Source organism: Mytilinidion resinicola, assembly GCF_010093595.1.
Source record: "Mytilinidion resinicola strain CBS 304.34 unplaced genomic scaffold BDZ99scaffold_3, whole genome shotgun sequence".
NCBI lineage: Eukaryota > Fungi > Ascomycota > Dothideomycetes > Mytilinidiales > Mytilinidiaceae > Mytilinidion > Mytilinidion resinicola.
In genome coordinates this window covers 1,233,252-1,260,284 of record NW_022985439.1, presented here as the reverse complement: position 1 = coordinate 1,260,284, position 27,033 = coordinate 1,233,252, and the positions used below count along the sequence as shown (strand labels likewise).

The window sequence follows — 27,033 nt, the reverse complement described above, 5'->3', positions numbered from 1 at the left end:
TTCTGCTGTTGTACTGCTGATGTGCTCATTGAACCCATTTAAAGTAGAGGGCATACATGGATGTCTTGCCGGCAGCCATCTTCTTCTTCTTCTTCAAACTCAATGTATCTGCTGCCGAGGTTTCGTTTTCGTTTCGTCGTTCCTTCTTGACTTCGTATTCCCTACTCTTCTCATGCAGTCGAAAAGACAGCACAAGTCCTCTGTTTCTTGCATGTCTGTGCCTTGACACAGCAGTACACTCTCCATCAACGCCGTAGACTGTGCGTCAGGCCAGCTATAATGTGACAAGTGAATATGGCTGAGATTCTGGATACTTCTTTATCGATTCCACGTTAATTTAGCCAAATATGGGAGCAGTCCAGGTCGCTGTCTTCCCCATGCAGAGAGAGTATGGGACATGATATAGAGTCTCATTATCGTTCCTTCCGGTAGTTTGCATACCTCGCCGCTTTTTGATATACACTGAACGTATTCGCCATATATACAATCAATATTTTCGTAATCCGTTTGGGTCGCTTTCCCCTCCTTACGATTGAGAGAAATCTCTCAGCCTTGTAGAGGCTCTCCCATACCCCCCAACGTCACCATCTTCGTAATCATATACTCCTCAATTCCAACCCTACTCCCCTCGCGTCCGAACCCAGAGAACTTCACGCCTCCAAACGGCGACGCCGGATCCGAGATCAACCCCGTATTCACGCCCACCATCCCAACCTCCAACGCCTCAGCAACGCGATAAACCCTCTGAACATCCTTGCTGAAGAAGTACCCCGCAAGCCCAACATCCGCCTCGTTGGCAAGCCTAACCACATCCGCCTCAGTCTCGAACTTGAACAGCCCAGCTACAGGCCCAAACGTCTCCTCAGACGCGAGCTTCATGTCAGACGTCATGTCGCGGATGACCGTTGGCTGGAAGAAGTTGGGGCCGAGCTCGGGAATCTTTTGCCCGCCGACGAGCACCTTTCCGCCGTGGCTGACGGCATCCTGGACGTGCTGCTCGACCTTGCCGACTGCGCGCTCGTGGATTAGAGGGCCGTGGGTGATGCCCTCTCCGTACCCGCCGCCGACCTTGAAGCTCTTCACCTTCTCCGCCAGCTTGGTCGCGAAGGAGTCGTAGATGCCGGCTTGCACATAGATGCGGTTTGCGCAGACGCATGTTTGGCCACTGGAGCGGAACTTCGAGGCGACAGCGCCGTTGACCGCGACCTCGAGATCTGCGTCCTCGAAGACGATGAAGGGCGCGTTGCCGCCGAGCTCGAAGGAGAGCTTCTTGAGGGTGTCGGCGGACTGTTTCATGAGGAGCTTGCCGACGCCTGTGGAGCCGGTGAAGGAGACCTTGCGGACAGTTTCGGAGGCTGTGATGGCGGCGCCGACTTCGGGGGTGTTGGCGAGGGCGGTCACAAAGTTGATCACGCCTTTGGGGATACCGGCGCGGTGGCCCAGCTCAGCCAGTGCGGCGGCTGTGAGGGGCGTCTCGCCGGGGGATTTGGCGACAATGGTGCAGCCGGCAGCGAGGGCTGGGCCGATTTTGCGGGTTATCATTGCAGCGGGGAAGTTCCATCTGGAGCATGTTAGTATTATAGCTCCGGATAGCACAATGCTGGAATTTGGAGATTGATCGGGGCTTCGCATACGGTGTGATCAGCCCACATACGCCGACTGGCTCCTTGATTGTGAAAACGCGGTTTCCGGGTATGCTCGCGGGTATCGTGTCTCCATACACTCTCGGTGCTTCTTCCGAGAACCACTCGAAGAAATTGGCGGCATAAGTCACCTCTCCCTTCGCATCTGCAAACGGCTTGCCATTCTCCCATGTAATAAGCTTCGCCAGATCATCCGCATTGTCCACCATCAATTGGTACCACTTCCGCAGCATCTTCGCGCGTTCGCGTCCAGTCGTTTTGCGGAAGGAAGGGAGGGCTGCTGCAGCTGCTGCAATTGCGGCTTCGGTATCGGATTTGTCCATCTCAGGCATCGTCCCGATGACTTCGCCGCTCGAGGGATCTGGACGAATTGTGAGCTTTGGTATCATTTGACGCGTGAGGGGCTGGACGTACCTGTGACCTCGAAGGTCTTCCCTGACTTTGCGTTTATCCATTCTCCGTTCACATACGTCTGCGATTTTAGCAGCGACTTGTCGTTCAGCTGGTGATTGTGTGTTAGCCCACGTTGCTAGCTCCTTTGCGCGTTCGGGTGGTAAGAATGGGGGAGAGAGAAACGCAAGTGTCTACATACTTGTGGCACATTGTGACCCATTGCGTAGGTTCTTTTGACTAATGTAGGTAATCTGGACGACTGGAACTGCGACCTGAACAACGGTTTTCCTACGGCTGCTGTTACGGACGAGATGAAGGGCCGCATCTTAAAGTGGTGGTTCAAGAAAAGTTGGTAATCGGGCGTCCAATTCGAAAGCTGCAAACCCCAAGCAGTGCTAATTAACCATACGCAATGGAGACGCTCCGCAGTGCAACACTTGGCCTTGATTAGCTGGCGGCCGGTGGGTAGGTAGAAACTTAGGGCGAAGAGGGGTTTGAAGGTGGGGTTGGAGCTCTTGAAGAAATAAATATGACGTCCCACTTCGCGCCCTCGTCGTCCAAGCACAGTTCGCTCTGGTCCTCAAGCTTTGATCGACCCGGGTATGCAATACTCCCGCATGGGCTGATACAAAAGTAATCCGATGGTCCGAAGTGGCGTCCCGGCATGCCGCATAGAGCTTCAATTTTCGGGAGCTTGCTGTTTGAATGGTGGGAATATACCGACTCTCCTGTGACAATATATCTTCACCAATAAAGTGAGGGTCACCGACGAAATTATTATCTACAGCCTCGGTGACTCGTCGATTGAGGTAAGAGAGATTCTAGATTCTCCTTGACAGATCTGCTTTGCCTATTTCGATCAAGCTTTTCCTCGCGCTCTCGCACTCATCCAAATATTCTACACAATTCGTGAAGCAGCTCAAAAGTCAAAAGTAACCTCCCTTTGTCTTGAGCCATCCTTGTTTTACTGAGATCTAATCCCAGGTAGGTTTGAACTTTGACCACCCGAACAATATCAAAGACCAGCGAAGCACGTGACTAGCTCTCCGTCGTCGACATTGTGAAGAATTTCGATCCTGTTTTCTCAACCTATCAGATGGACACGTCATGCTCAAAGTGTGAAGCATCAAAGAGACTGATGCCTCACACAATGTACAAAGTTCATTCCTTTAGTCTATATAACCGCTTCAGGTTTCAAATCAAGGTCCATTAGATGCAACTTCACCAAAGCAGTCACACACATCCTCCGATCCCGTTTCGCAGAAGCAACCACAAACCGTCCCCAAAAACTCACAAGCTCACACAACCATGAGCTCCAACACAATATTCAAAACGCACTACGCCGCGCTCGGAGTCCGCAACGACGCCTCCAAAGAGGCGATCCGTCAAGCATATCGCCGTCTAGTACTAATCTACCACCCAGACAAGCTTCGAGCAGACCTACCCGAGATGCAGAAAGCGGCCGCCGTAGCCATGTTCCGCGCGGTCCAAGAAGCCTACGAGGTCTTGAGCAACGACGAGAAGAGAGCAAAGTACGACGCAAGGAGAAGAGGAAGAGCTTCTGGCCAGGGCGACACTTTCAGCCGGGAGTACTTCAATCGTGACCCTTTCACTCGCGACCGGCCTAGTCGACCGCGCCGTGCCCGTAAGGAGTCTAAGGGGCCAGAGTATGAGCCGAAAGAGACGAGGCAGTGGTTCCACGCAACGCCTCCGGGTGAGAAGAAGCAGGAGAAACGGAAGCCGAGTGCGAGGAAAAAGCGTACTAAGGCTCCTAAGCCTCCAAAGGAGCCCAAGGTTACTCCTCAGCCAGCCCAGAAAGATGAGCCTAAGAAGAAAGGTGCGAACCCCAGTCCGTTCCCGTACGCGAGACGCGAGGCAGAGAATGCTGCTTAGACTTATCGTATTGGACAGTGACGCCTGAGAATGCTTGGTGATCACTGAAACCAGATACCGCAGGTGACATGACGGCGAAGGTGTTGTCTTCTTTTTTTCCTTGCTCTTCTAGCTTGACACATCGTTATTTCTTGGTAGGCAACGTGATAGCATAATTTCATCTGTTCCTCGCAATGTACCATCTCTTATGACCGTGAAGTTTTATATTTTGTACAGCAGCAAGACACAAGTACAGGCACATCGTTTTTGATCTCCGCTACACTCTTGAAATCTCATGGGGTTACCCCGAAAGCGTCAGCAGAAGAACGAGAAGAAGGGACGAGATACGCACCAAGTCAGATACGAATGCCTTGACGGTGGTGAAGCACATGCCGCAGCATCTCAACGGCGACGAGGTATACCGTGATAAACAGGAGAACTGCGGACGTCCCCACTTTCCAGCGAGCATTTTCGATGGAGCCCAAGGCCAAAATCACGCCGCTGTTGGCCCATCTTAACTGAATACTGTCGAACAACCATAAAGCATCCTTCCTTTTACTGGCAATCCACCCGTTGTCATGTGAGATGATGGAGACGTTTTGCACAATAAACGAACAAGCAAGAGATTCAGCACGACATGACAATCACCTATCAAACTCCTGAAAATACTTGAGATTATTACTGAAAAAGTTCCGTTGATGAAGCTTTATACGCGGAAAGAAATGGAAGTGAAATACATAGTTGCGAAGGATCTATACTACCACCTATTTCCCAATGTCCTCAAGGTGAAGACAGCGATCATAGGTGCTCCGCACCTTCCAATCTCCAGAAGGCTATAATTTGCTTCGTCCGAACGGTTGACCGTCTTATGAGATGGCATAAGATGGGAAAGAAATGGGGAAAGGAAGAGAGCCTGCTCGGGAGGAAATATCCCAGCTTAGTCAGACAAACTCTACCTCTGGAATCCAAGCCGAGGTTGATTCATGATTCAATGCCATGTCGGCAACAATATGCGATGGCATCCATCAATTCTAGTGTAGATTCCATTTTCTGTACTTTATACATACTAAATGATCACATTCCTATACAAGCAATGACAATTTGCCGTTCTGCCTTCGCCATTCCACCCTGATCGCTGCACCTCGATCTCCTCACGCTTCACCCCGCAATCCCAAGCTTCCACAATCTCTATACTTTCACTATGAGCAAGCGCGTAGACAGAAGTTCCGGCCGTGGTGGTAGCCGTGGGAGCTCTGTAATTCTGGGTGATTCGCCCTTGGAGCGTGCGAACCGCTTCTTCGAACTCGCAAGCGTGGAAGGCTACGATGTATGCGCATTCAATTCCTTACCAACACCGCTTCAATCACAGTCCCAATTCTTAAGCACGTTCCTATTCGCCTTTCAACTACCCTTTCAACGTCTCTACCAAGCTTTCAAAAACCTCTAGCTAATTCAACCCCAGGGCCACGACGCCTCCCTCCCCCACCACCTCTCCCTCCTAGAAGCCACCTTCGCACCCACCCCCGCCCATCCCCATCTCGCCCGAACCAAGTTCCTCCTCACAGTACCTTATACCTTATGTAATATGTCAGGAAGCCTTCACGGCGGAGCGGTTGCTCTCATCTTCGACATCTGCACCTCCGTCACAATCTCCATCTGCGCGAAAGAAGGGTTCTGGGATAGCGGACACGTTTCGCGGACGCTGAACTGCACATACTTACGTCCGGCGGCCGAGGGCATGAAAGTAGTTGTCGAGAGCGAAGTTGTACATCTCGGGCGGCGGATGGGCGTGGTTACAGGCGTGATAAGGGGTGCGACGGCGGAAGAAGGAGGGGATGAGGCCGGGGGAAGTGCGGGGAAGGTATTTTATACGTGTGAGCATGGGAAAGCGTGTCTAGAGGCGAGTTCGAGGATGTAGAGTCAGGGCTTGTATTAGGAGTTCAGGAGCTATGGTGGAGATTTAAGGAGCTTTTGTGGTATTTGTGCGATAGATCTACTAACGCAATACATGGTGTGGTATATAATGTATCTAAACGAGCGTAAATGGCCAGAAAATGTTGCGACTCCAGCTTGAGATTTGTTAAAGTGCAACCCCTCAGACGCCATGGGAAAATAAAACACGGGTAAAGAAGTTCGAAGTAGAAGCGAATAACATAGCAACCCCAATCCGTCGAGGAGATACGGATAGAAACCGTCAGAATGTATCTTCAATGAAATGGAATGTACGCAGGTGGCTGCGTGGGGATGGGCCAATTTCCAGAGCTGGCCCAAGTTGGCCTGTCTGTCACTTGGGTATAGACTGAATCGGAGCCCGTTATAGGATAGCATGGAACGATACTAATCACCGTGATGTTAGAGAAGGATAAAGCTTGAGACCTTTGGGATGGCTTACGTTTGCTCAGGCCAAGGCAAGAATTCACCGTGGTCAAATTTGTGGTGAGTGGGATGAGGTCCATGATCGGAGATCGTGGACCAGCAGTATGGTTTATTCCACCCACCAGGCCCGTCTGTTGGATAAGTAACGCGGTGAGGAGCCTTCTCTTTGGGATGAGGGCCGCTTGAAAATTAGCGTCGGTGACGGACATTGCAGTGGGTTGGAACTAACCCTCTATGTGGTGTTATACATGTCAGTGGTGGAGCTGAGGCTGTCACAGAGGCACAGTTTGGTGGTTGGTGGCTGGAGAAAAGTGAGCGTTCCATGAACTTTCAGAACGAGTAAAGGAAGTACGAACGGGAACCCGCCAGTCGGCTTGTGGTGATGTTTATGCCATGCTGGAGTTTTAGGCACCAGTGTCGTCGTTGATTCTTTTTCAGGACCATGCCAGTGCTTCCATGGCGCTGCCTCCGAGAAACCGGCAAGTAGAAGGAACAAGACCGGAACTGTGCCAAGGTGCATTTCGATGTTAAGTTAATGGGAAAACGATGATGACAGCTAAAGAGACTATGTGGGAGAGATGGTTGAGTATATTGGGGCATCGAAGGGATGGTTGAGTGAGTGTCTAGTGGAAAGAATTGTGGAATTTATATCTAACGCAACCAGCCATACTCCGGGGCATGGGATCTACATTTGGATCAAGTTCTCCGGGAGCGCTTGCAAGGTACAAGGAGCCACGTTTCGGAGAGATCAGTCATTGGACTCGAAGGGCTTACATCCTTGATCTGTTTCGTAGTCTAGTAAGTCGGGGCGGATAGGGCTTGAAGCCACTCGCATTACGAGACGACACCAGAAAATGAAGTCTCAGGAAGAAGCATAATCATACCCACTTAACCAGGACAGCTCTATGTGAGAATACTCCCAGCAGTAGGGAAAAGCAATTGAATTGCTATTTGTCCAGCAGAAACAATCACTATGAAAGAGATATGATTAGAACAGTTCGTCATGCGATGAGGATGTCTGGCGCTGTCGAAGCCGAGGATCCTGATCTTGAAACGAAGAGAACCGTTAGCACGGCCTCTTTAGGCTTTTCTTGGACAAAGGTGCTTGAAAACTGTGGGAACGTCGAAGGGTGTGGTGCTCTGGTACCTCTGGGGCTGATGGCAGCGATCAGGCATCTCGGGGCGTTCCGCGCGGCTGTGTTGGTTGAAGCGCATTGGAGATCGCGGAACGCGAGGTTCAGCGCCTTTTTCCTCTTTCAAGATCAGGCTCTGACAAGAGCCTTCAGCTGGGACGATCAACTGCAGATACGGTTTCAACATAATGCGAAAGATGCCGCAGTACGAAAAGAGGATTGATTAGTATTCCCTTGATAGAAATATCAGTTTTGGAGCCCCCACAAAGCGAGACTATTTGAAAACGCCACCACTCCTACCATTCTGCGGCCTCTGAGTATTCTTAGCTTGGTGGAGAATCCCAAAAGACATTCCCGATTGTCACCACAACTAATACTCCCAACGTTTCAACTCACTTTGCCGGGTTGCGTCTGAAAGCCATCTCAAAGTTAGGGTCAGCGTTTGGGGATATATGAGAAAGATGACGGAATGATCAGCTAGAATGCGGCTGTGAGGGCCATGATAGATTGTGGAGGATGAAGATGCTGTAGCAGAATGGGGCTGCGGTAGTGACGAGTCAAGGTTCTTGGTTGTTGTGAACAGGCCTTACCCACTTGCGGTCTGAGCTTCGGTTCTATTCATGTTACGGCCCCTGGACGCCTCAACACTACTCAACGCCTATGCGTCAACTCGGATCGTCAGGGTATCCATCAAAGCTAGATGCGTCTTTATTTACATTAACTTCTACTAGACATGTATCAAGGCACACTCGGCGGCGGTGAAAGAGTGAAACATCTGGGACTAATGTCCTCCGCTCATCATGATACTGCATCTACAAGCGGAAGTTGGTGGAGGATTCCATCAAGGCAGCCTCCAGGTAGAGATCTACAAGCTCCTTCTTTACCAAAGCTTACTTGTGGATGAGTTTCGGGAATGTATGAAGAGATTACCAGCAATGCTTCCCACAATATGCTAAGCACCCACTATCCTTTTCAATCTCTCTCGATCATCTTCGTTAACATCCTTGGCATGAACGAGAAAACCACTGTCATGAAAACGTTTGCCTCAAATGGTTAATGCATCATGGTGTACTCGAACATTTGATGAGTAAGACGTCAGAAGTATGTGGTCTAGGGTTGCTATCTCAGTCCTTACCCGAGAGCAGTACTGTCTTGATCACATTCACTTCGAACTGATCAAGCTCTCGACATGCTCTCGAAATAATGACCTGGATGCACTGGAACCTGTTGGTGTTCACTTGTCTCTACTAGCAAGATTGTAGGGTGCGAGATTGGAAGGCTGGATAGCAAATTGACGTGCGAAAGATGACTTCCAGCCTGGGAACAAACGCTAATTATTTGTATGTATCTACTAGTACATGATACAGTGGTCGCTAATTACGTCTAGTTCCAGAATCGCCGCCTATGAAATAAATAGTCCTGTGCCGACCTGTATATTACTGACATTGGACCATACATAACTCAGAACCCAGCACCCCATCGAAACCTGGACTCTAATAGTACCCATCAGCATATCTTCATGGCATACCTAGGATACCTCTCTATTACCCTAACGGGCCCTGAACGATAATGACGACGATGCTCATCTTAATACCGCAGCGTTGGTGCTGACTTGCACCTTCCGCCCTGACATGGCTGTCATTTCGAGACAGCGCACACCTATGACACCTCGCTTAAATTCAATCATAGCGTTTGTACACTCCAGAAGGTGGAAGTCAACTCGAATGCTCCGCAGGGCGGGAAATTCTCCGAAATGCGTAACCTCCACGAGCGAGTCTACAGAATCAAAGAAATCCCAGCCCTTGGGCGTCTCGGGGCAACCTGTGATTGCTAACTCCTCCAACCGTTGAGGCAGCAAAAGGTACCATTCGGGGTCATCCTTGGCGGGGTCCACATCAGGAGAGAACCTGGAGCTGAAGGAAAAGCTGAAAGCCTTCAACTGTAGCATCTTGCTCAGGTCCCGCTCTTGAGCTTCCTCCCACAGATTGCAGTCCACGAGTGTCAACTTTTCGAGGTTTGGCGCATACGCAGACACAGCTTCCCAGATGTTAGGAGACCTCTCGTACTTTCCAGGAGTCCTCAATTTCAGATTGTGAAGACCGCCGCCACACGACTTTAGAAAGCTCTCGAAGTCGTGATGTTCGAGGTTGACAAACGACAGGTCCAGTGCTCGTAAGCCGCAATGCTTCGTCTCCTCCGCGTCCAGCAAGAAAGAAGGGCCGCCCGCCCAGTATCGGAATTCTGGGAAAAGAGTCGACATCGTGAGTTCACCTAGCGAAGGAATATGTATCCATGGATTGGGGCACAGGTCCACCATACGATAGTTCGGCACCTCAGCTTGTCGGAGATTCGCCAAAAGTCTCCGCTCACCTGCCATGCGCTTCGACATTGCTGCAGCCCCGGCTACTAGAGGGACATACTTTGGAAATCGAAGCGATAGGTGATGGCTTGTGATCCAGTACTTCCCCTCGCATTGCTCGGCGATCTTAATGGTCTGGAGGTTGTTGCCTAGCACTAAGACCAATGCGATAGCCGCATCCCAATCAAACTCAAGGATGGCTTTAGTCCAGCACTTCATGATCTCGTCGTTAGTATTTCGGTTTTCGTGGACCATTATTCCCGGCATCAGGTCCTTTAGATGCCGCATCATCTCTGAAGACGGACGTTCAACAGTACAGTCATAGTAGTCCTTCCACTCAGTATTTATTCCGTCATCCGAGACATCTATTTCGAGAGTTCCATGAGTTTCAAGCTCAAAGATACGGATACTTGAAGCCAGGTTAGGCTGCTTCACCATGGTCTCGAGCAAGCCCATCAGTCTGTTCCATGTCTCCTGCTCCCAGTCTATACAAGGCCGCTCGCCGCCGGGATGTGAGCATTTGCTGAAGGCTATCGAACGGTAGAGGACTTGTTCAACAGTGGAATGCAGCTTCTTCGAAGATATGGAGATTGCTGCTAAGTCCATGATAGGGAGATAATCGAAGATCATTTGCTGCAACTCCGTCGGTAATCCTTCCATTAAAGCCATTGAGAATGTTCGGATAGCGAAAACTGGTAGCAAGCTGGCTGTATGGTTGTACAAGACTTTTTTGATGGTATTATGTGGCTAGTGGTGGGTGGTGGGGAGCTTCGGGTAAGTGGTTGTAGTACACCTTGAGAGTCTAATGCTGAGAACCTATAAAGACTATGGGCGAGAGATCGATTCGGGAGAAGTGAACTTATCGCTTTTCTAATTCTGCCCGGACATCAAGCAGCCTGAGAACGATGCTCAGGTTTGGCCGTGAATTCTTAGAGCCACGTACTATACTTTCACTTCACATTTTATTTACACCAAGCTTCACTACAGGCTTCCCACTACATGGATAGCCTCTCGATCTCTGCTGCTGATCCACAAGCTTGAGAGTCACCACCACACGACCTACCTAACCCACCACCCACCAAGTTGGCTGAGCGGCGAGGGCTACGGCAGGCGCACGGCACCTCTTTCTAGCCTCACCTTCCTCTAGACTTCTCTTTTCCCTGTACATCCTCATCATCTTCATCCAACACAGCACTTACAACGTCTTCTAATCTCTTGTTACGTGACAGTGACAGTAACTTCAAGCATCGTCAAGCTCCATGCTATTACACATACCGACCCTCCTTTCGGGTGCTTATATAGCCCCTACAGTACCTCAAACCAATATGCCGGAACCAGAGGAGCTGGAAGTGTTAGAGAAACTGGAGGTGCTAGAAGGCTCTAGAGCCTCAACTATCCTGCCAATACGACAGGCCGAGCCATCACCACCCGCTCCGCTTTTGTCACTGCCAAACGAGCTTCTTCTCCAAATAGCTGAAAGTGCGCCAAGAGCCGATCTCGTCAACCTATCCATGGTATCGAAGCGGATGAATACGATCGGAAGTGAAATACTGTACCAAGATGTCCCTTTCACATCTTCTGAGGACGATAGACTAAGAATGGCGAAGCTCATCTATGTCCTCAACAGATATCCCGACCTCGCCAATCTTGTCAAATCAGTCACGTACATGGATCTTCGATCTCAGAAAGACCCTAGTATTCATCCACGCAATCGCGACCCTGATCAATGGCGAGACTTGGAGGAGGTTGGCCTTGAGATCGGACAAGCACTCCTCGATGTAGCCATGTCAGCCAAGCTACCTTTCGATTGGGTCTTCTGCACATGGACCTTCAGCTCGGCAAAGGGTCCTTATGGCTACTCTCAGACTAATTCGTGGATCAAGGCCATACGCATAGGCAGCCGCGACGCTGTTCTGGCAGCTTTGCTCTCGATGGTCCCGAATATCTCAAAACTCAAGGTCCACTTCGCGCAACACGAGTCGACGAGGTGGGCCAGTGCGCTCGCTCAAGCTGCTATTCTTGCCACGCGGACTCCATGGGTTTTCGACGAAACGGAGGGCCTTTGCGAGCCTCTCCGACAAACGTTCTCGAAACTCAAGGAGGTTGATGTTTTCGGACCTCAGTACTTGAACCACGACTTATCGGATAGTTCCTGGATGTCTCTGCCGTCAGTGAAGCATATCCGGCGGGCGGGGTTTCGCCGTGACGAGATGTATATGCCCATCGCGATATCCAATGCGGACATTGACCTCTCTGGAATACAGATCTTACGGCTATCCGACAATGGCGACGCTTCCATGTCCCGTGGGTTTGGCAAGGCGCTGTCAACCTGCAAGAAACTCTGCGCTTTACACATCTCGGAAAGCGGCACACTCAATAGGCGCTTTATCCAGGCCCTCAAGACGCAGAACCGCTCCCTCGAAACCCTCGTCATTGATGGTCGCAAAAAGAGCGGAGGTACGATTCGCCAAACCCAGCGACCAATTGGCTCCTTGGCTAGCTTCCGTTACTTGAAGTACCTCGAGATTGCCACGGCGATGCTCTGGGGACATGACTTCAGCGTCGAGGATTTGCCGGAACTGCTCCCGCGTTGCCTCGAGGAGCTAGTTGTTACAGACCTCTGGGCCAATGCAAATTGGAAGATGGCTGAGATACGCGTTCGTCAGATTTTGGAGAGCGTCCGCGCAGGGCATCTTCCCGTGCTCCGGAAGTTCACGATTCGCCACCCTCCTAACGATGAAGTCCTGCTGGTCGAAGACATTCAGGAGTTGGAGTTTGCTGGCAGTTTGAAGCAGAAAAAGCTTGCAGCAGGTTTTCATGACGTTCACGTTGATTTCCAGGTCATTCGGCCAGCGTAGAATCGTCAGGCAACGCCGCCTGCACTCGATCGGAGATACATCGCGATACAAGAAGGCGAAAAGTCGACAGAATTTCTAGTTCAAGTTTCAGTAGATGCTCTCTTGAAAGGCCCAAGGCTTCATACGTTACCTTTGCCTATCAATATCGTGCTGAATACCTTCTGAAGCATTTACACGTGTTGGATTGGTCACGTGGATTTTGGACGAATTGGGCATTTCACTCACTATAGATAAAATTGTTACTACCGTAAAAGAGCTACTCAGAGCCACTATTGCAATGTCTCGTCATAGACGTGCTTACACCTCCCCGCCACTGCATGTGGTGCCTCATGCTATTGTCAAAATTCTGAATTAGAAAAAATTCTGGCATCTGGACGAATGATAAATTTGCTAGGCCATCCTAGATAGTGGTAGAGGGGTGTACATAGATCGGAAGTTTATATCATCACCGTAGGTTCTCAATGAACTGCTGGCTCGACGTTTGAAGTGCAGTTGACTGGGAGCATGACGTGAGTCCGACAGGTTTTAACCTCACCTCCTACTTGCCAAACTCTCCGGTCTTAACAGCATTTGCTACCTCTCGAGCCTACCTTCCTCGATGTCAGGGAAGAGCAGGGGAGGCGCATAGCACCTCTTGTATGCAGCCTCGCCTTCCCCCAGACCTCTCCTTCTCCTCTACATCGTCATCGTCATCATCGGCCACAGCACGTACAACGTCTATTCGCTACCGTTACGTGAGTTTTCGTTCTTACCAATATCGGGCCCCTCTTCATCACCACTCTATCACTAGGACGCCCATCTGCGTACACCGTCCCACCGCCGTCTGAGGTCCTTCAACCCACCAACCCAAATCGTAAGTCCATCCCCATTCCCCCCGCTCCAACCTATTGAAGCCACTCAGCCATCACCATTCCGTCTCAAAGACCGCTATCATGTCTTTCGATGTCCTCCCCAACGAGCTTCACGACGAGGTTGCCGAGTACCTCACGGCTGCGGAGTGCTTGAATCTCAAGTGTACGTCGAAGTTCCAATGTGGACGGGCCGGCATGGGACTTAACGAAAAGATACATATCTACAAGAGCAGTGCCCAGGCACTCAGCAAGCTGGTTTACAAACTCTTGTTTGATCCACGCCTTGCAGCGCGCATCAAAACAGTCACACTCCTCGAAGACACGGATCAGCGCCCGGCGGAAATCGCGTTCTTATTCCGCCCGGCGAGAGATGCGTTCTTACTCCTGATCGACAACGATGTGGAGGTCACCCCCACAAGTAAGGAGACGGTGTGGCGTCAATTCTCTCACTCCTATTTCAAGTCCAGCCTTGGAGAATACGCGCATGCGTCTACACTTGACGGGTCTGTCGTCCACATGGAATGGATGCGTGGCATCCTGAGGGCTGAATGGGATTTCATGGTAGGATTCGTACTGGGAGTCGCGTACGAAGTAAAGGATATTCGATTGCGACTAACCGAGGCGGGACCCCTCACGCAGTTGTTCCTTTGCGCGGATGGTCCCAACACTCCGAAGCTCAAGCATCTCCATCCGTGTCTTGGGTCTATCAAACACTTCGAAGTGGAATTCGCCGGCTCTAATCTCCGTTACTCGGCCCCTGGTGTCCATTACGAGATCCCATGGATCCGGCAGAATGTACTGCCCATTCCAGCACAGGACTCCCTCCAAACGTTGAAGTGCACGAATGTGTCGTCGGAATACCTCCACCCATTCCGCATGGCCAAACTCAAGTTCATGGAAATGTCTAACACGAGTTGGGGTCGTCGATATCGGGATCTCGACTCAAATGCACAAAGTATCGCCCGCCTGGAGTCCGTAACGGTCTATGAGAACGATCCCATAGCATTTAACCTCCGGCAATTGGCCAATCTCTCCGACGGATTGAGCGAAGCGCGGAACCTCCGTTTTCTGGATCTCCAAGTGTCATTTATCTACGAGCGCGAATACTTGCATCGCGGGATCGTGTCGCTAGTCCGCTTCGGAAAATTACAAACTCTGCGATTGTCCATGCAAATATTCTTCTCCCGCCCGGCCTTGCCTGCGAATCTCCAAGATACCCTTCCGAGGTCCATCATCGAGGTCGAGGTTTACGTTCGGAACAATCAGCCACTTTGGAAGCATATCCGCGAGGCCATGAAGATGGCGAGGGAGTGCTATGATGCCGGCAAATATCCTCATCTGAACTCCATTACCATGATTTTCGTGGATAAGTATGAAGGGAGCGAGGCGTTTGTTCAAATGGAGAAAGACCTTCGTCTGATTCTAAAAGACTGGGGCAGTAGAATCGATTTCAAGGCTATTAGGAGAGTCACCGGCCAGACGGATGAAGTTGACATACTGGAGGAATACCGAGCCATTCTTCAGACTAATTAGGGATAACTTGGCGATACGGTACGATCGCCTTTTTCTTTCTTTCATTCGTAGCGTTTATGGGAACACACTTTTCATACTCTGCTTCAACTTTATCGTGATAGACTGTGACTCTGTGTACACTCGTTTGCCACTGTTTGGGGTACCCCCGTGGGCTTTTAAAACTCTACACCCTTGTCAACTTTTCTGCAGCAGAATCTGAGCTGCCTCTTGACTAACCGGCTTCCTTGCAACGAGCTGCACCCCGACAATGGTGTATAGCTTCTACAATGCCTCGACATAGGAATCCGCACACTCGTTTACCGCTGCATGAGTAGCTTCACAAGTATTTTCAGCATTCCGAATAAGAGAGAAGCTCGGCATTTTGGACGACTAGTAAACTCACAAGGCCACCCCAGACAGCGTCAGCAGGGCGTACGCAGATTAAAAGTGTATCTAGTTTCTATTAGTACGTTGAAATCCCCATAGACAGTGGCAGGAAGGTGTGCGGATATCTATGCGAAGGCATTGCAACCGGTCCAAAAGCCCACCTCTGGCCTCTGCATCCCCCGTCAGCATCGGCATAAACACAGCCGCCCCCTTCCCTCCCTACCCTCTCTCTCTCTCCATGACCACTTTTCAATCTCTGACTCCTACCTACCTACCTTCCCCTCACCCCCATCCACTCCAGGCCTCGCCGCGCAAGCGTGCCAAAAACACAACATCTCTACCCACCTCCGCTCCATCGGCCACCGTAGCCGTCGCCACAAATCCCTACAAACTAAGCTCGCCGAAGGGAAAGTACAAGACTTCTCACCCCAACCACCCACCTAAGAAGAAACGAAAAGCTATGTAAATAAAGGGGATAAACCCCGGAAAGAGGAGGTAATAGGGGATAGGGCATGGGGGGAATCCGGGAAGTGTGAAGAGACTCAGAAATGTGAGAAAAGAGAGGGAAACGGATTTGATGTGCAGTCCAGGGACTATACCTCCGCAAAGGGCGTCGGGCGGCAATTCAATAACAGACATACCCACTTTACCTATTCGCCTCGTGGAGAGAAAGTGCAACACTGGGCTTACCGCTGCTAGGGGTGCCCCCGTGGTCCTTTCAAAGTCCTGGTACTAATGTCTTGTTCAAATGGGGTTGGTTATCAGGCAGCCTCTCGGCTGACCAGCTACCTGTCATGAGGGGGGCCACACTCACACATCTTGCCGTCGGAAAAGCTGTTGTGGTATAGAATATACAATTGGAACTCGATCTAGCACAGCCCCTGGTCAGACAAGGCAGGGCAGGCAACAAAAACAGCAGCAAAACAAGAGTCTTTGAAGTTAATAAACCATCGTTCCATTTTCAACTGAAAGCACAACAGACTTCCCCCCCGTCATGATTTCTCTTCGCCTGGCGAGTTCTCAGAACACGGGAAGCAAAGCTAAGAGGGGGGCCTCAAAAGACAATTCGAGCAACCAGTTAATTCGTAGTTAATTCCCCGTCCCTTTATCTCTCATAACAGAAACAAGTTGTCGAAAAGGAGAAAGAAAAGGAGGGCAACAAAACACACACAGATGAGCCAAGAGAGTCTTTCTCGCCTTCGTCATCGTAAAGTTCGTGAAACCGTTCTTTTCGCGGGCTTGGATGACAAATCGCACTTGACAGACAGTGAAGGTATGGGTGAGCGTTAAACATGCAGCCGAGCTCGAGGGTCGGGGGTCGAGGGTCGAGTAATCCAGTGTCTGCCGAAGGAAGGTGGGGAATGATATTGGCGGGGTGACGCGGATATTTCGAAGCTCATCCTATGGCGACGATCGGAGGTGGCGCTTAATAACGATGTGGGTATGTCTATCGACGCCCGAACCTGCTGCACGAGGAGTTCGTAATTGTTTTATCTGCTATAGTGTGCTACTTCTTCTGCTTTTGCTTTCGAGGAGGAGTGACGGGTCGGTTACTACCAAGACCACCGTAGACGTACTTTTGTTTTTTCTCCGCGGGCTTGAGGATCTGTGGGCGAGGAAGTTAGTGTATGTTCAATTGGCTGTATTTGAATTTGAATAAAGGAGTGACTAACCTGGAAGGAGCAGAGCAGACTCTCGTCCACGCTCATCATTGCACCCGCATTGTCGAATTCGCCACAATAGTTCGGAGCGCTGAAGAGCGTCACGAGCTGCCTCTTCGAGAAGAATTCGTATCCATCTTCGACGACTTGATGGGCACGGCAGATAAGGTCCATGTCATGTTTTTGAAGGAAGCGGGAGACGACGTCGGGGCCGAAGGTGAAGGAGACACCTCTGTCGTTCTCGCTCCAGCCGGTAATGTCCTTGTCAGGATCCGACCAGAGGAGATCACAGAGCAAGCCGCAATCCGGGATCTAGGCGAGTCAGCAGATCGTGGAGATACTCCTCCAAACCTGAAGTACAGGCCAGAGGAATAGGGGAGGGAAGGGAAAACTTACATCGGTGGGTCTCATGACACGACGAATCTGCTCCATGGAATTGAGATCTGGGCTCAGACCTCCATGCATGGTGAAGATCTTTTCATCAATGATGGCAGCGATTGGGAGGCAGTTGAAGCAGTCTGTGAAGGTCTTCCATAGCTTGATGTTGTATCGGCGCTTGCACTCATCGTAGAAGCCGTAGATGCGGTTGATCGAGGCGCATTCGTGGTTACCGCGGAGGATGAAGAAATTTTCCGGGTACTTGATCTTGTACGCGAGAAGCAGGCAGATGGTCTCGAGAGACTGCTTGCCTCTATCCACGTAGTCGCCAAGGAAGAGGTAGTTTGCTTCCGGCGGGAACCCGCCATATTCGAACAGACGGAGGAGGTCATAGTACTGGCCGTGTATATCGCCACAGATCTATTGGAGGCGCATGTCAGCTTCATGTTAAGGGAATGGCGTGCTACTGCAAATCCTTCGCCACAGCGTGTGGCAGAAGTCCTACTGACCTTTATCGGGGCCTCTAGCTCCAAGAGTATGGGCTGCGAGATGAAGATTTCTCGGGCCTTGGTGCACAGATATCGGATCTCGGTCTCCAGGAGCTGCACTTGCTTTCCAGGTCTGCTTCCTCTCACCTCCAGGAGCCTGTCTATGATGGAGTCCAAGTCCACCTCGTTTTCCGCCATCGCTGGGGCTTGCTGATGGCTGTTGCGGGTAAGTATGAGGAAACGAGGGGTCCTCGCGGGGGGTCAAGAGGCGGGGTGGTGAGATTGCGCTGCGATGGAAGTGTGGTGTGTGCCGCCTGGTGGATTGGAGAAGAGGTTAGCAATCGCGTCGGGAGCTCTTTTGATGACGCAGATGGTGAGGGAGCCTGGTGATAGGGCAACATGCGGGGAAGAGTGAATGAAAAGACACGTCGTGCTCTCTCTAACTCACCTCTGGTGCTTTGGAATATGCAGAACTCTAGATAGGCTGTGGACAGCGATGCCGTCGAGTGCAGAGAATTGGCTCGAAGCCCCTCAGAAGACGCCAAACGGCGGTGCCGGAACCACGCGACTTGGCGGAAGCGTGCAGCACGGAAGACTTAGCAGCGAGCTTGTGGGAACGTGTGTGTGCGGCAGCCCTGTGGATAGCGGCGGGCAGGCTGGCGTTGGTGGTGGTGGGGAGGCGTTGTTGTGACCGGAGCGAGAGTCGAGGTTCTCACGGGGTGGGATGCGCTTTCACCGCTACAGCGGGCTACGGGAGGCTGCGGTGCGGAAAATCGCAGCGGACGGGGCAGCAGCAAGACCAGCGGAGCCGGACGGAGCTTGTTACGGGCAGCGGGCGTTGGGTGTGGGTGTTGAGGCGGGCGGCGGCTGATGTTGGGCAGAGGTCGAGTTTGCGTTTCAGAGCGAGGACGACGAGCCTCTCTCGTTTAGGAAGTGTGCGATTTCGAGTCCGGGAGGAATGTGCCGACGCCGATGCAATTTGCGGCAGCGGAGGGCGAAAATGCTACGAGGTCGAGGGCGGCAGGGCAGCAGGAGGGCAGCGAGGACAGCGGAAAAGTCGTCGGCGGTGCTGTGAAGGGATGGGAGAGATCGCAGCCGGCACAGACAGCGCCGCCAGAAGAGACCGACCCTCGCCCGCCCCCCAGTCAATGACAAACGGCCGTCGAGCTGGCGCTAAGGAGCCCTATACAAGAGCTGCACCGCCAGCTCAAACCACGGCCGGCACCTCTTCGTCTTACGCGTCCTGGGCTCGCGGCGTGGCGCCGCTATGTGCTGAACAAAGCCCCTGTGTCCATATGCGTGCACACATCCACATGTACACTGGAACTGCGGACCTCATGAATGCCACGCTGTGTCGCCTCAGCTCCAGCGCGCAAGGCCAGACCCTCGTCCGCATGATCCGCTTCGAGATCCGCTTCGAGGACCCCTTCAGGCATCAACTAGGTAGCTAAAATTAAGCCCACGCACACGCCTTATGCGGCTCTGGCTCCCGGTCGGCTGCTTTGGGCTGCATTCGCGCTGGAAAACCCGCCGCCATCGTGCTCGCCACCGAGCTCGCCACCGAGGGGCCACAGCGGTTTCATAGGGCGGCGTTGCGACCAGATCACGTGCCGGGTGACATCATATCAGAGTTTCACGGTGAAAAGCATAGTGGAACATTGGGAGAACCCCCTCCTCGATTCGGACAGACACAAGCTGGAACCAGGGCGCCCAGTCCCAGTCCGAACGCGCAGCTAAATATGCACTCCAAGAAGCCTGCCAGCTTCTTTCTCCACGGAAACCCCCCGCACATTCGCTCGTCTGGAAATCATCTTGCTGAATCGCTGCAGAACACATACGAGAACCCAACCCATATCATACAACCGTGCGAACCGCATCGACCAGGAAAGAATACAAGCAAACAGAGCAGACATGCTAATAAGAAGCCCTCCAGCACCAAGCAAATGCAAGCAATGCAACCGTTTTAGAGCAAAACTAGGCGCAGAACCGGCAGAGAATGAAACATCAACATCTGCAAACAGAAATTAGGATACAGCGAGCGGTAAGCCTCGGCGCTCGAGCTCAACAGGAACCCCAACGCCGTGCATAATGATCTACAAAAAGCATGCATGCATAAATTCATTGCCGTGAACGAGAGGAGAACAGACCGCGCAGAGACTGGCAGAGAAAGGGGAGATAAAAAGCGCTTTCGAGGTCGCCCACTAACATGACGCGGCTGGTCGTAGGTCTGAACCACCTTTTGGTAGGGTCTTCTTCGACCATTTCCAACTGAATGCAAGCGAGGATGAGGGAAAGGGTCTGCAGGAACAACTTGAGGTAAAGGGGCCGATCTTTGCGCCAGACAAGGTAGATCCTGTACCACGTTATTGGGAGTAATGGGGCCATTCTCGACAATCGTGCGGTGTCGGTGGTGTCACAAGAACCTCAGGTACTCATTGCCCATGAAGAGTACTGCGTGTTCGAAGAAGAATATGGCCTCAGCCGAGCGTTCGCCCTCCTGACACGATGCCTTGGCTGGGCGTCCGTGTCAGAGACGGCTTGAGCGGAGGTGAGAAGCCCCGCTCGGGGAAGCTGCCCACCGTTTGAGAGTCCCACGACTCATCCCCAAGGGCACTCAGCCACGTGCTTCCGAAGTCCTGCCGCAAAGCTTCGATTTTCTTTTTGTAGAGGTCGCTGCTAACGTCAAACTCCACTGCAGAGTCTTTAGGGTGGGTAGCTAGGGCGGTGTTTATGAGAGGGAGCTGCTCATGGTCGGGGTGGGTGTGTACGGTAGTCAAAGCTTCAGATGCTGTGTGAGCGGTATGTAGCTGTGGCTTGACCGGGCTGGTGTATAGATCTTCAGGTGGCGGAACTGATAAAGCTGCAGATTGTGCATGCTCGCTTTGCGATAGCTCCACTATCCGCCGCTTTGGTTTGCGTCGCCTTTGCGACCCGGCTCCACCAGTCCCATAGTCGCTTCTCGAACGGTGGTGTGATCTCGCCGATTGAGTCTGGGCTTCGATATTACCCTGTCCGGGAACATCCGCAAAGGCCGGGCGCGGCTTGGGCGGAGGAGGCGGAGGTGCACTCACGTCATCCTCTGGAGGTGGTTTCATGACTGGAACATTGGGACGTTCTGGGGCCCTATCAACCAGCTGCTTGCGTTCGCTGTAGCCTGGCCCAGTCGTGTCAATGACAATATCCTCAGCATACCCGGGCGTTTTTCGGAACAAGTTGAAGATTGTAACACGATAGTTGCTGTGTGTTTTGCAGAACGGGTTACGACCGACGTAGATCTCCTGTATTTCTGGAATGCCTGTCAGACGAGCGACTTCGGTTGGATCTGTTAGCTTGTTATCACGCAAGTCAACACGCTCCAAAGACAGCAGTCGCTCTACGCCGGCAAGCGAGATCAGACGGTTGGAACGGAGGTTCAGTGTAGTAATAGCCGGCAGCGGACTTCTTCCCAATGAGTGCAACGACTCGATCATGCAGTTTGAAAGATTTAGCGCACGGAGAGATGTCAATGAGGCCAAACTGTCAGGTATCTCTGTAAAAAGATTTGCTGAAAGATCAAAAGACTGCAAAGTATTGGCCAGTGGAGCCAGACTTGCTGTTGATATGTTGGTCAAGGCATTGTCAGCAAGACTCAGATGCCTCAAGAATCTCCACTTGGTTGACGGGAACCACGGCGTGGACAACAGATTGGATGTGCTATTGCGAGGAGTCGCTGACTGAATGCTAGAGCCCGAGCTTCCAGATGAACGTCGGATATTCCCCGTACTATTCCTGCCGTACACATTGGTCGAGCCATGCCTGGAGCTGTGAGGTCGCGTGGGTGAGGCACTCCGTTGCCGGGGGCGGGCTTTGGACTTTGATTCACTAGATCCACTCCGCGCCATGGGCACGCTTTGGGGGCTATTTAGACCAAGTCTGTCGCCTGGCGAAGCCGGTGGTGTTTGCGACCTCGCAATATCAACATTCTTGGTAGCAGTGCCAGGGGTAGTCCACGGCGTGACGGGTGACGGTGGAGCCTTGGCAGACCTTTTCCTTCGTTTGTCCATATCGTCCAGGACAACGTTAATCAGCAAATCAGTTGGGTCGTCCACTCCGGCTCTTTTGACAGTGAGGCTCCGTAGTTGCTCGGCTAGTCGGTCCCAACCATAGAACTGGCGGAAGTCTACGTCGTAGATCTCAAGGGCACTCAGGTTCTTGAATGCAAACAGAGGAACGGCACTATCAAAAGGGAATTCCTCGTATCCTGCGATGAGGCGGGCTTTGTGGTCGGGCGCCAGCCGTAAGCACGGAATCTTGGTAAAGGCAGAATAGAGGTATTTGAGGTCCTCTTGAATAGCAGCCTTCTGCTTTTCTGCCTTGGCTGCACTGTTGGAAGCAAGGCCAAGCGTAGACCATAGCGAAGACATTCCTGACATTACACTGCGTATGCTGGACACGGAGTGCATTGAGTCACGATCGGATGCCCTGCTTTTATTCCTTTGTGCCTTGCTCAAGAACGAGACATAATTTGTTGACTCGGAGTGTATGTTTTCCAACCTAATATTCATCGGTCCCACAGGTATCGACATCTCCTCGAAGCGGGAGAGGAGGTAGAAGAGGTGGTGCGGGGTCAGGGTCAGCTTTGCGGGCTTTATTGTTTGCGAGGTAAATGTAAGGTAGGGGAGGGAGAGGGCTGCCGCAAAGGTTGAGGCAGAGTTGGAGGGTGTATTCGAAGTCGGCGAGGCAGGGCCTCCGCCTACGGTGGATGCATTTTTAGGAGATTGGCGCTGCAGCTGCAGGGCGTTGGCGAGTGCTTTTTCGTGAGTTCGTACAAAGTAGGCCAGATTCTGTCTACGATCAGTTCTAAACAAGCCACGTTTTGGGGGATGCAGAAACATATCGTCGAGGCGCCAGAGATTGTTGCTCTCGAGGTGGTCCCACCTTTATGAATATCTGCCCATCCTCTGTGTCCATAGTTCAAAAATCGCTGGCCGCGAGGACATGTAGGGCGTTCGCGTGCCGGAAGGGGTATTATGCTCGAGGAGAAATGAGGGAAGAAATCGGAGACGTCGCCGTAGGAGGCAGAGGCGGAGAGGGTGCTGCTTGAAAGGATCGTGGGAAAAATGACACCAGAACACGACACTGCCACGCAACTGTCAGCCAGAAGTGTCAAAGGGGGAGTGCGGGGAAGGCACGCACAACGACACGAACGACACGGATAGCTCGTCTCGACGACGGCGCGAGAGGATGCTCGCAGGCGCCGGGTGGTGAAGGACGTACAGAGTGAGTCTGCGACAGAGCCCGAGGGGGTCCTGGGAGTGAAGCGATCGAGGCGGAGGGCCGAGATGATATGCAGCAAGACGCAGGGAGTGTCGGCCGACTGGCGCCAGTCGAAAGAAACGGAGCAAGCCAAGCGATATTCTGCCACAGAGGAGGGCCAATTGGGGGGGTTCGAGCAATGCAGGCTGCTGCAGCGCGCCTCAGTGCTATCTCAGCAAACCCACAAGGCAAAGGCAGGCCAGGCAGGGCACGCGCAGCCGGACGAAGTGGGCGGAACGGCGAGGGCAGACACACGGCACGATGAATGCAGAGATAGCGGCGGCGTCCTATTGTAGGTCCCGTCTTGGTTGCTTGCGCGGTGGAGACAGCGGGTGCGAAATTAGATGTTCGCCGCGGGAGCTGGCGGGGCACTGGAGCCCAAACAACAGCGCAGACTCGACGGCGACTGCACGAGAATCCAACGCGACTCCAGGATCAGTCGACGAGGCCCGGAGGAGGGCACGCGCAGGCAAGATTGCAGAATTCGGAAGCAGCCGAATGGGCGCGGGAGAGAGGCAAAAGGGCGCCTCGTCGTGATAGACGTCCAGGTCAGCAGGGCCAATCAGGCCGGCAGAGCACACCACCACCCCGGCGCAAAACCACTCGGCCTGCAGCTGGGCGCATGCGATTGCATTCACGACGCCTCCTCCGCGCTCCCTGCGCTCACGCAGCCATGTCCCCAAGTCCAGGCCGTCACGAGAGAGGATGCCAGACGCCCGGGTGCTCACCGCCAGCCGGCGACGGAGCCCTCAACACCACGGATCGCGCTGAGCAGGCCAGCAGCAGGCCCTCGGCGCCCTCAGCACGCCGAATGCGGGCGTGGTTCCCTGTCCGCGACGGCCCTTGGCAGCGAGCGCGCTAGGCCGGGTGGAGCCTCGATTGTCGAGCCACCAAGGGTCGCTCCCCGAAGCCGGCCTCGAGCCCATGGGCTTGTCTTGACGCCCCTCCATGGCAGAGACGCAGCGTCTGCCATCTGCCGCGCTACTGGAGCTGTTCGCGGGCTCCTGCGGTGTTAAAGACGGAGCGAAGAAGCGCATCTGCGAGCTTCCCCAGCTGCACGCCTCACGACACCTCGCCGACGGACTCATCACGTCGCACGGCAACATCGTCAGGTGGTGTCGAGCAGTGCAACATGGACTGGACCCTGAAGCGCGCTTGCCGGGGCCCCCGTGCGGTCAGGGTTTCCATTCACTCTTTGCTGCACGTCCGTGAGCGATCCCTCAGCATAAGAGATCCAAACGTCTGCCCGCATCCTCTTATTCGACCCTGCAGCGCAACGACCGTCTGGGCGCTGTCCCCACAGAGTCTCCCACTGTGCCACAGTCATGTCTGCCCCGCCATCCTCGCCCTCGTGCCCCGCATGACCTCGTCGTCGACTCATGCGGCTATCGCGGCCTCGCGCTGGACCCTTGGGCGCTATGGCTGGCATTCCGCACACCTCGTTGCGGGTCCCGCCTCGCGCTCATCCCCAGGACTTTATTTGCTACGGCTCCGGCGTGTGCTGCACAATGACATCGACTGGCGTGAGTGCTGGATCACTGGCAGAAGATCAAACACCACCAGCACCCGATCAGACCGCACTGCTCCATCAATTTCGACTACACATTAATTGGGACGCCGATGGTTGGAATTCCTTGTGACATCCGAATGCACTTCCACGCAGAGGGTGTGGCTCACTCGGCAAAAATCACCTTTTTGCGCATGCCGGGCACAGCATCTGCGCCCACCGCTCTTGAGGCCGACTTCGTATCACGATGCCGCAAGGGAAGTAGGTACAGACTCGTCCGAACATAGCGCCAGTCTCCCAGAGTGCCAATCCGCACGGCTGTCGACGACAGCAGACTCGCGATCCGGCGCCATAGGATTCGCGCCCGGTGATGCCCACATCTCTGCAACACCAAAGGCCGTGCTCACATATCAGATCCACCCCACTTTCCCTCTCTGGCCAGCGCCGATGCACGCGAAGCGCCTCTTCCTTGGGCGGTGAGTAGCCGACCGCCCGAGTGCTGCACGTCCCGGCTCGCCCTTCACCACTCACCATCCGTCCACCGTTCAACACCATCACCAACCCCGGCGCTGCTGCAATCCCGCATCATCGCCCTCCGCGACTTACTTCATTCTGCCCAAGTTCGGAAGTCCGTGTCACACTTCTCGCAGATTCCCTCCTTTGCCCACCACGGACTAGCATCTAGACCATTTCCCTGCATGACAACACCGCCTATCGTATATGCACATGCCGCCGCTGCAGCAAAAGCCCCTCGCGTTGGGTACAAGAACGTTGCCAACTCTCACGGCAGGTCTCACCGCTATTGAGGGGCAGCGACCTTGGGTGTCTCACTATTCTCCACACGGTTGGCATGAGGCTGCGGCTGGAGATCTTTCTCCTACAGCCGAGTACGCGAATGCAGGGCTCGATCTGCAATCATGTGATACTGCCGATCCTTAAACCCAACGTCATGAAATAGCCGATCCTCCTCCGTATACTGTACTTGGGGACAAGCTCCTACAGGAGCTTGATCCATTATGGCCAACTCATCAGCCAAGATCATAAATGGGTAGGTCACGATATCATAGGTTGATGATGTTTGATAGAGTAGGCATAGAGCACGAGATTAGATTCAGTATATCGTAGTTGAGTTTTGATTCTTAATCCTATAATCTGGTGTTCCGTCATTGTTTCCCGAAAACACCTTCAGACACTACTCTCGGGATATTCAATACCTTCGTCGTCTGTGGGGCTTGCTGCATGCTCAGAAATCTTCCCCATTCTTCAATTAGAAACGAACGACTCATGTAGAGCTTAAGAAGTCTACGCATGAGTTCCCCTCGATTTCATCATTCTGAAACTTTTTGAAACCGTCTAGAGTATATGCGTTTCTTCGCATATGTAAGTCACTAAGTATAGGCCGAGCCAAAGCTCGAAAGACCATGCTTCGAGCTAGCCCGCCTCGTTCAACATTTATATTTCCCAACTATCTAAAGCGTGGGCCTTACATCGTGAGCAAGATATGTAAGTAAAGGTTTCAGGTAGATCTTAAAATCTCAAAATTTAGCTTACCTAATCGAGAAACACGTTACATGACCCGATAGAAGATGGTGAATCCATTACCCTTGACTAGAAATCTCCGAGCTGGAGCGCTGAACATAACTCCGCTCATGCGGAGGTACCATCGCCTCACAAGAAGTCGCCAAATCAGCTGTAGAAGTGAGCACGTGATCGGGTCGAATATGGTGAATTGTTTTTGAGTCGACTGGGAAACTGCCCGCATGTACCACTCATGTGGTAGGTGCCATGGTGTTATAAGGATTTCCAAGACTAATTATGCGCTGCACACGCAATGTGGTACAACGCGTGTAATAGAAAGGTCATCCCTACGGTTCGATTCGTGAGTATTTGCAACAAAACTCCCTAAATCAACCCTCCTCGTACCCCCGCGACGCCCAGTTAAAGAGTTGTTTCTTCAGTTCGACTGGTGAGTACTTCCACTAAGAATCCTTAAATTAACCCTCACAGTATCCACACATCGTTAACGAAGCGTAGTACCCGGCGTCTAGTAAAGAATCATGTTTACGGTTCAACTCGTAAAGACTTGCACTAAGAGTCGCCAAATCGACCCTTCTCGTACCCCCGCAGCGTCGACGCAGCGTGGTACCCAGCATCTAATTAAAAACTCTCCTCTACGGTCCAACTCGTAAGTACTTGCACTAAAAGTCCCTAAATCAACCCTCCTAGGACCCACGCGCCGTTCAAGCAGCGTTGTACCCAGCCTCCCACAAAAAACCCGTCTACACGGTTCGACTCGTGAGAACTTGCACTAAAATCCCCC

At 52.5% G+C, this 27,033-nt stretch overlaps 10 protein-coding genes across 10 annotated transcripts; 6 read left to right on the top strand and 4 right to left on the bottom strand.

The window, feature by feature from the left end:
* Nucleotides 1-546: 546 nt before the first annotated feature.
* BDZ99DRAFT_485466 (succinic semialdehyde dehydrogenase) lies at nucleotides 547-2,256 on the bottom strand (the record flags this gene model as incomplete). The annotated part of the gene is made up of 4 exons (XM_033722715.1): nucleotides 547-1,561; nucleotides 1,635-2,004; nucleotides 2,058-2,145; nucleotides 2,236-2,256. 4 exons carry the CDS (start codon nucleotides 2,254-2,256, stop codon nucleotides 547-549), a joined length of 1,494 nt encoding a protein of 497 aa, XP_033581906.1.
* A 635-nt stretch (nucleotides 2,257-2,891) lies between these two features.
* On the top strand, nucleotides 2,892-4,147 carry BDZ99DRAFT_458901 (DnaJ-domain-containing protein). Its single transcript, XM_033719030.1, has 2 exons — nucleotides 2,892-2,968; nucleotides 3,025-4,147. The coding sequence occupies exon 2, from the start codon at nucleotides 3,345-3,347 to the stop codon at nucleotides 3,927-3,929; it is 585 nt and encodes a 194-aa protein (XP_033581905.1). The 5' UTR covers nucleotides 2,892-2,968; nucleotides 3,025-3,344; the 3' UTR covers nucleotides 3,930-4,147.
* A 1,037-nt stretch (nucleotides 4,148-5,184) lies between these two features.
* Nucleotides 5,185-5,607, top strand: BDZ99DRAFT_371148 (uncharacterized protein; the record flags this gene model as incomplete). Its single annotated transcript, XM_033714820.1, has 2 exons — nucleotides 5,185-5,235; nucleotides 5,371-5,607. Coding segments are annotated over 2 exons (288 nt in total), but the record flags the coding sequence as incomplete, so codon positions are not given.
* Nucleotides 5,608-8,999: 3,392 nt separating this feature from the next.
* On the bottom strand, nucleotides 9,000-10,600 carry BDZ99DRAFT_549209 (uncharacterized protein; the record flags this gene model as incomplete). The annotated part of the gene is made up of 1 exon (XM_033726953.1): nucleotides 9,000-10,600. Exon 1 carries the CDS (start codon nucleotides 10,443-10,445, stop codon nucleotides 9,000-9,002), a length of 1,446 nt encoding a protein of 481 aa, XP_033581903.1. The 5' UTR covers nucleotides 10,446-10,600.
* A 427-nt stretch (nucleotides 10,601-11,027) lies between these two features.
* On the top strand, nucleotides 11,028-13,100 carry BDZ99DRAFT_187498 (uncharacterized protein). The gene has a single exon (XM_033713114.1). The coding sequence runs from the start codon at nucleotides 11,036-11,038 to the stop codon at nucleotides 12,632-12,634; it is 1,599 nt and encodes a 532-aa protein (XP_033581902.1). The 5' UTR covers nucleotides 11,028-11,035; the 3' UTR covers nucleotides 12,635-13,100.
* On the top strand, nucleotides 13,101-15,373 carry BDZ99DRAFT_187502 (uncharacterized protein). The gene is made up of 2 exons (XM_033713115.1): nucleotides 13,101-15,036; nucleotides 15,253-15,373. The coding sequence occupies exon 1, from the start codon at nucleotides 13,567-13,569 to the stop codon at nucleotides 15,016-15,018; it is 1,452 nt and encodes a 483-aa protein (XP_033581901.1). The 5' UTR covers nucleotides 13,101-13,566; the 3' UTR covers nucleotides 15,019-15,036; nucleotides 15,253-15,373.
* A 1,411-nt stretch (nucleotides 15,374-16,784) lies between these two features.
* BDZ99DRAFT_187480 (Metallo-dependent phosphatase) lies at nucleotides 16,785-18,525 on the bottom strand. Its single transcript, XM_033713113.1, has 5 exons — nucleotides 18,360-18,525; nucleotides 17,933-18,225; nucleotides 17,442-17,843; nucleotides 17,058-17,357; nucleotides 16,785-16,990 (listed from the first exon to the last, which is right to left on the bottom strand). Exons 2-5 carry the CDS (start codon nucleotides 18,107-18,109, stop codon nucleotides 16,892-16,894), a joined length of 978 nt encoding a protein of 325 aa, XP_033581900.1. The 5' UTR covers nucleotides 18,110-18,225; nucleotides 18,360-18,525; the 3' UTR covers nucleotides 16,785-16,891.
* Nucleotides 18,526-20,133: 1,608 nt separating this feature from the next.
* BDZ99DRAFT_187442 (uncharacterized protein) lies at nucleotides 20,134-22,980 on the bottom strand. The gene is made up of 2 exons (XM_033713112.1): nucleotides 22,829-22,980; nucleotides 20,134-22,734 (listed from the first exon to the last, which is right to left on the bottom strand). Exons 1-2 carry the CDS (start codon nucleotides 22,859-22,861, stop codon nucleotides 20,389-20,391), a joined length of 2,379 nt encoding a protein of 792 aa, XP_033581899.1. The 5' UTR covers nucleotides 22,862-22,980; the 3' UTR covers nucleotides 20,134-20,388.
* Nucleotides 22,981-23,237: 257 nt separating this feature from the next.
* Nucleotides 23,238-24,068, top strand: BDZ99DRAFT_549196 (uncharacterized protein; the record flags this gene model as incomplete). The annotated part of the gene is made up of 2 exons (XM_033726952.1): nucleotides 23,238-23,433; nucleotides 23,503-24,068. 2 exons carry the CDS (start codon nucleotides 23,238-23,240, stop codon nucleotides 24,066-24,068), a joined length of 762 nt encoding a protein of 253 aa, XP_033581898.1.
* An 86-nt stretch (nucleotides 24,069-24,154) lies between these two features.
* On the top strand, nucleotides 24,155-24,815 carry BDZ99DRAFT_515695 (uncharacterized protein; the record flags this gene model as incomplete). The annotated part of the gene is made up of 2 exons (XM_033724997.1): nucleotides 24,155-24,414; nucleotides 24,479-24,815. 2 exons carry the CDS (start codon nucleotides 24,155-24,157, stop codon nucleotides 24,813-24,815), a joined length of 597 nt encoding a protein of 198 aa, XP_033581897.1.
* Between the last annotated feature and the right edge of the window lie 2,218 nt (nucleotides 24,816-27,033).

Excerpts from the sequence above, each read along its gene's own strand:
- BDZ99DRAFT_187442 (XM_033713112.1), bottom strand. The coding sequence starts at position 22,861 with ATGGACACAGAGGATGGGCAGATATTCATAAAG. Across the intron at positions 22,735-22,828 it reads ATGGGCAGATATTCATAAAG|AATCTGGCCTACTTTGTACG; the intron begins GTGGGACCACCT and ends GATCGTAGACAG.
- BDZ99DRAFT_187480 (XM_033713113.1), bottom strand. The coding sequence starts at position 18,109 with ATGGCGGAAAACGAGGTGGACTTGGACTCCATCATAGACAGGCTCCTG. Across the intron at positions 17,844-17,932 it reads AGCTAGAGGCCCCGATAAAG|ATCTGTGGCGATATACACGG; the intron begins GTCAGTAGGACT and ends CGCCTCCAATAG. Across the intron at positions 17,358-17,441 it reads GTGTCATGAGACCCACCGAT|ATCCCGGATTGCGGCTTGCT; the intron begins GTAAGTTTTCCC and ends TGACTCGCCTAG.
- BDZ99DRAFT_187498 (XM_033713114.1), top strand. The coding sequence starts at position 11,036 with ATGCTATTACACATACCGACCCTCCTTTCGGGTGCTTATATAGCCCCT.
- BDZ99DRAFT_458901 (XM_033719030.1), top strand. The coding sequence starts at position 3,345 with ATGAGCTCCAACACAATATTCAAAACGCACTACGCCGCGCTCGGAGTC.
- BDZ99DRAFT_187502 (XM_033713115.1), top strand. The coding sequence starts at position 13,567 with ATGTCTTTCGATGTCCTCCCCAACGAGCTTCACGACGAGGTTGCCGAG.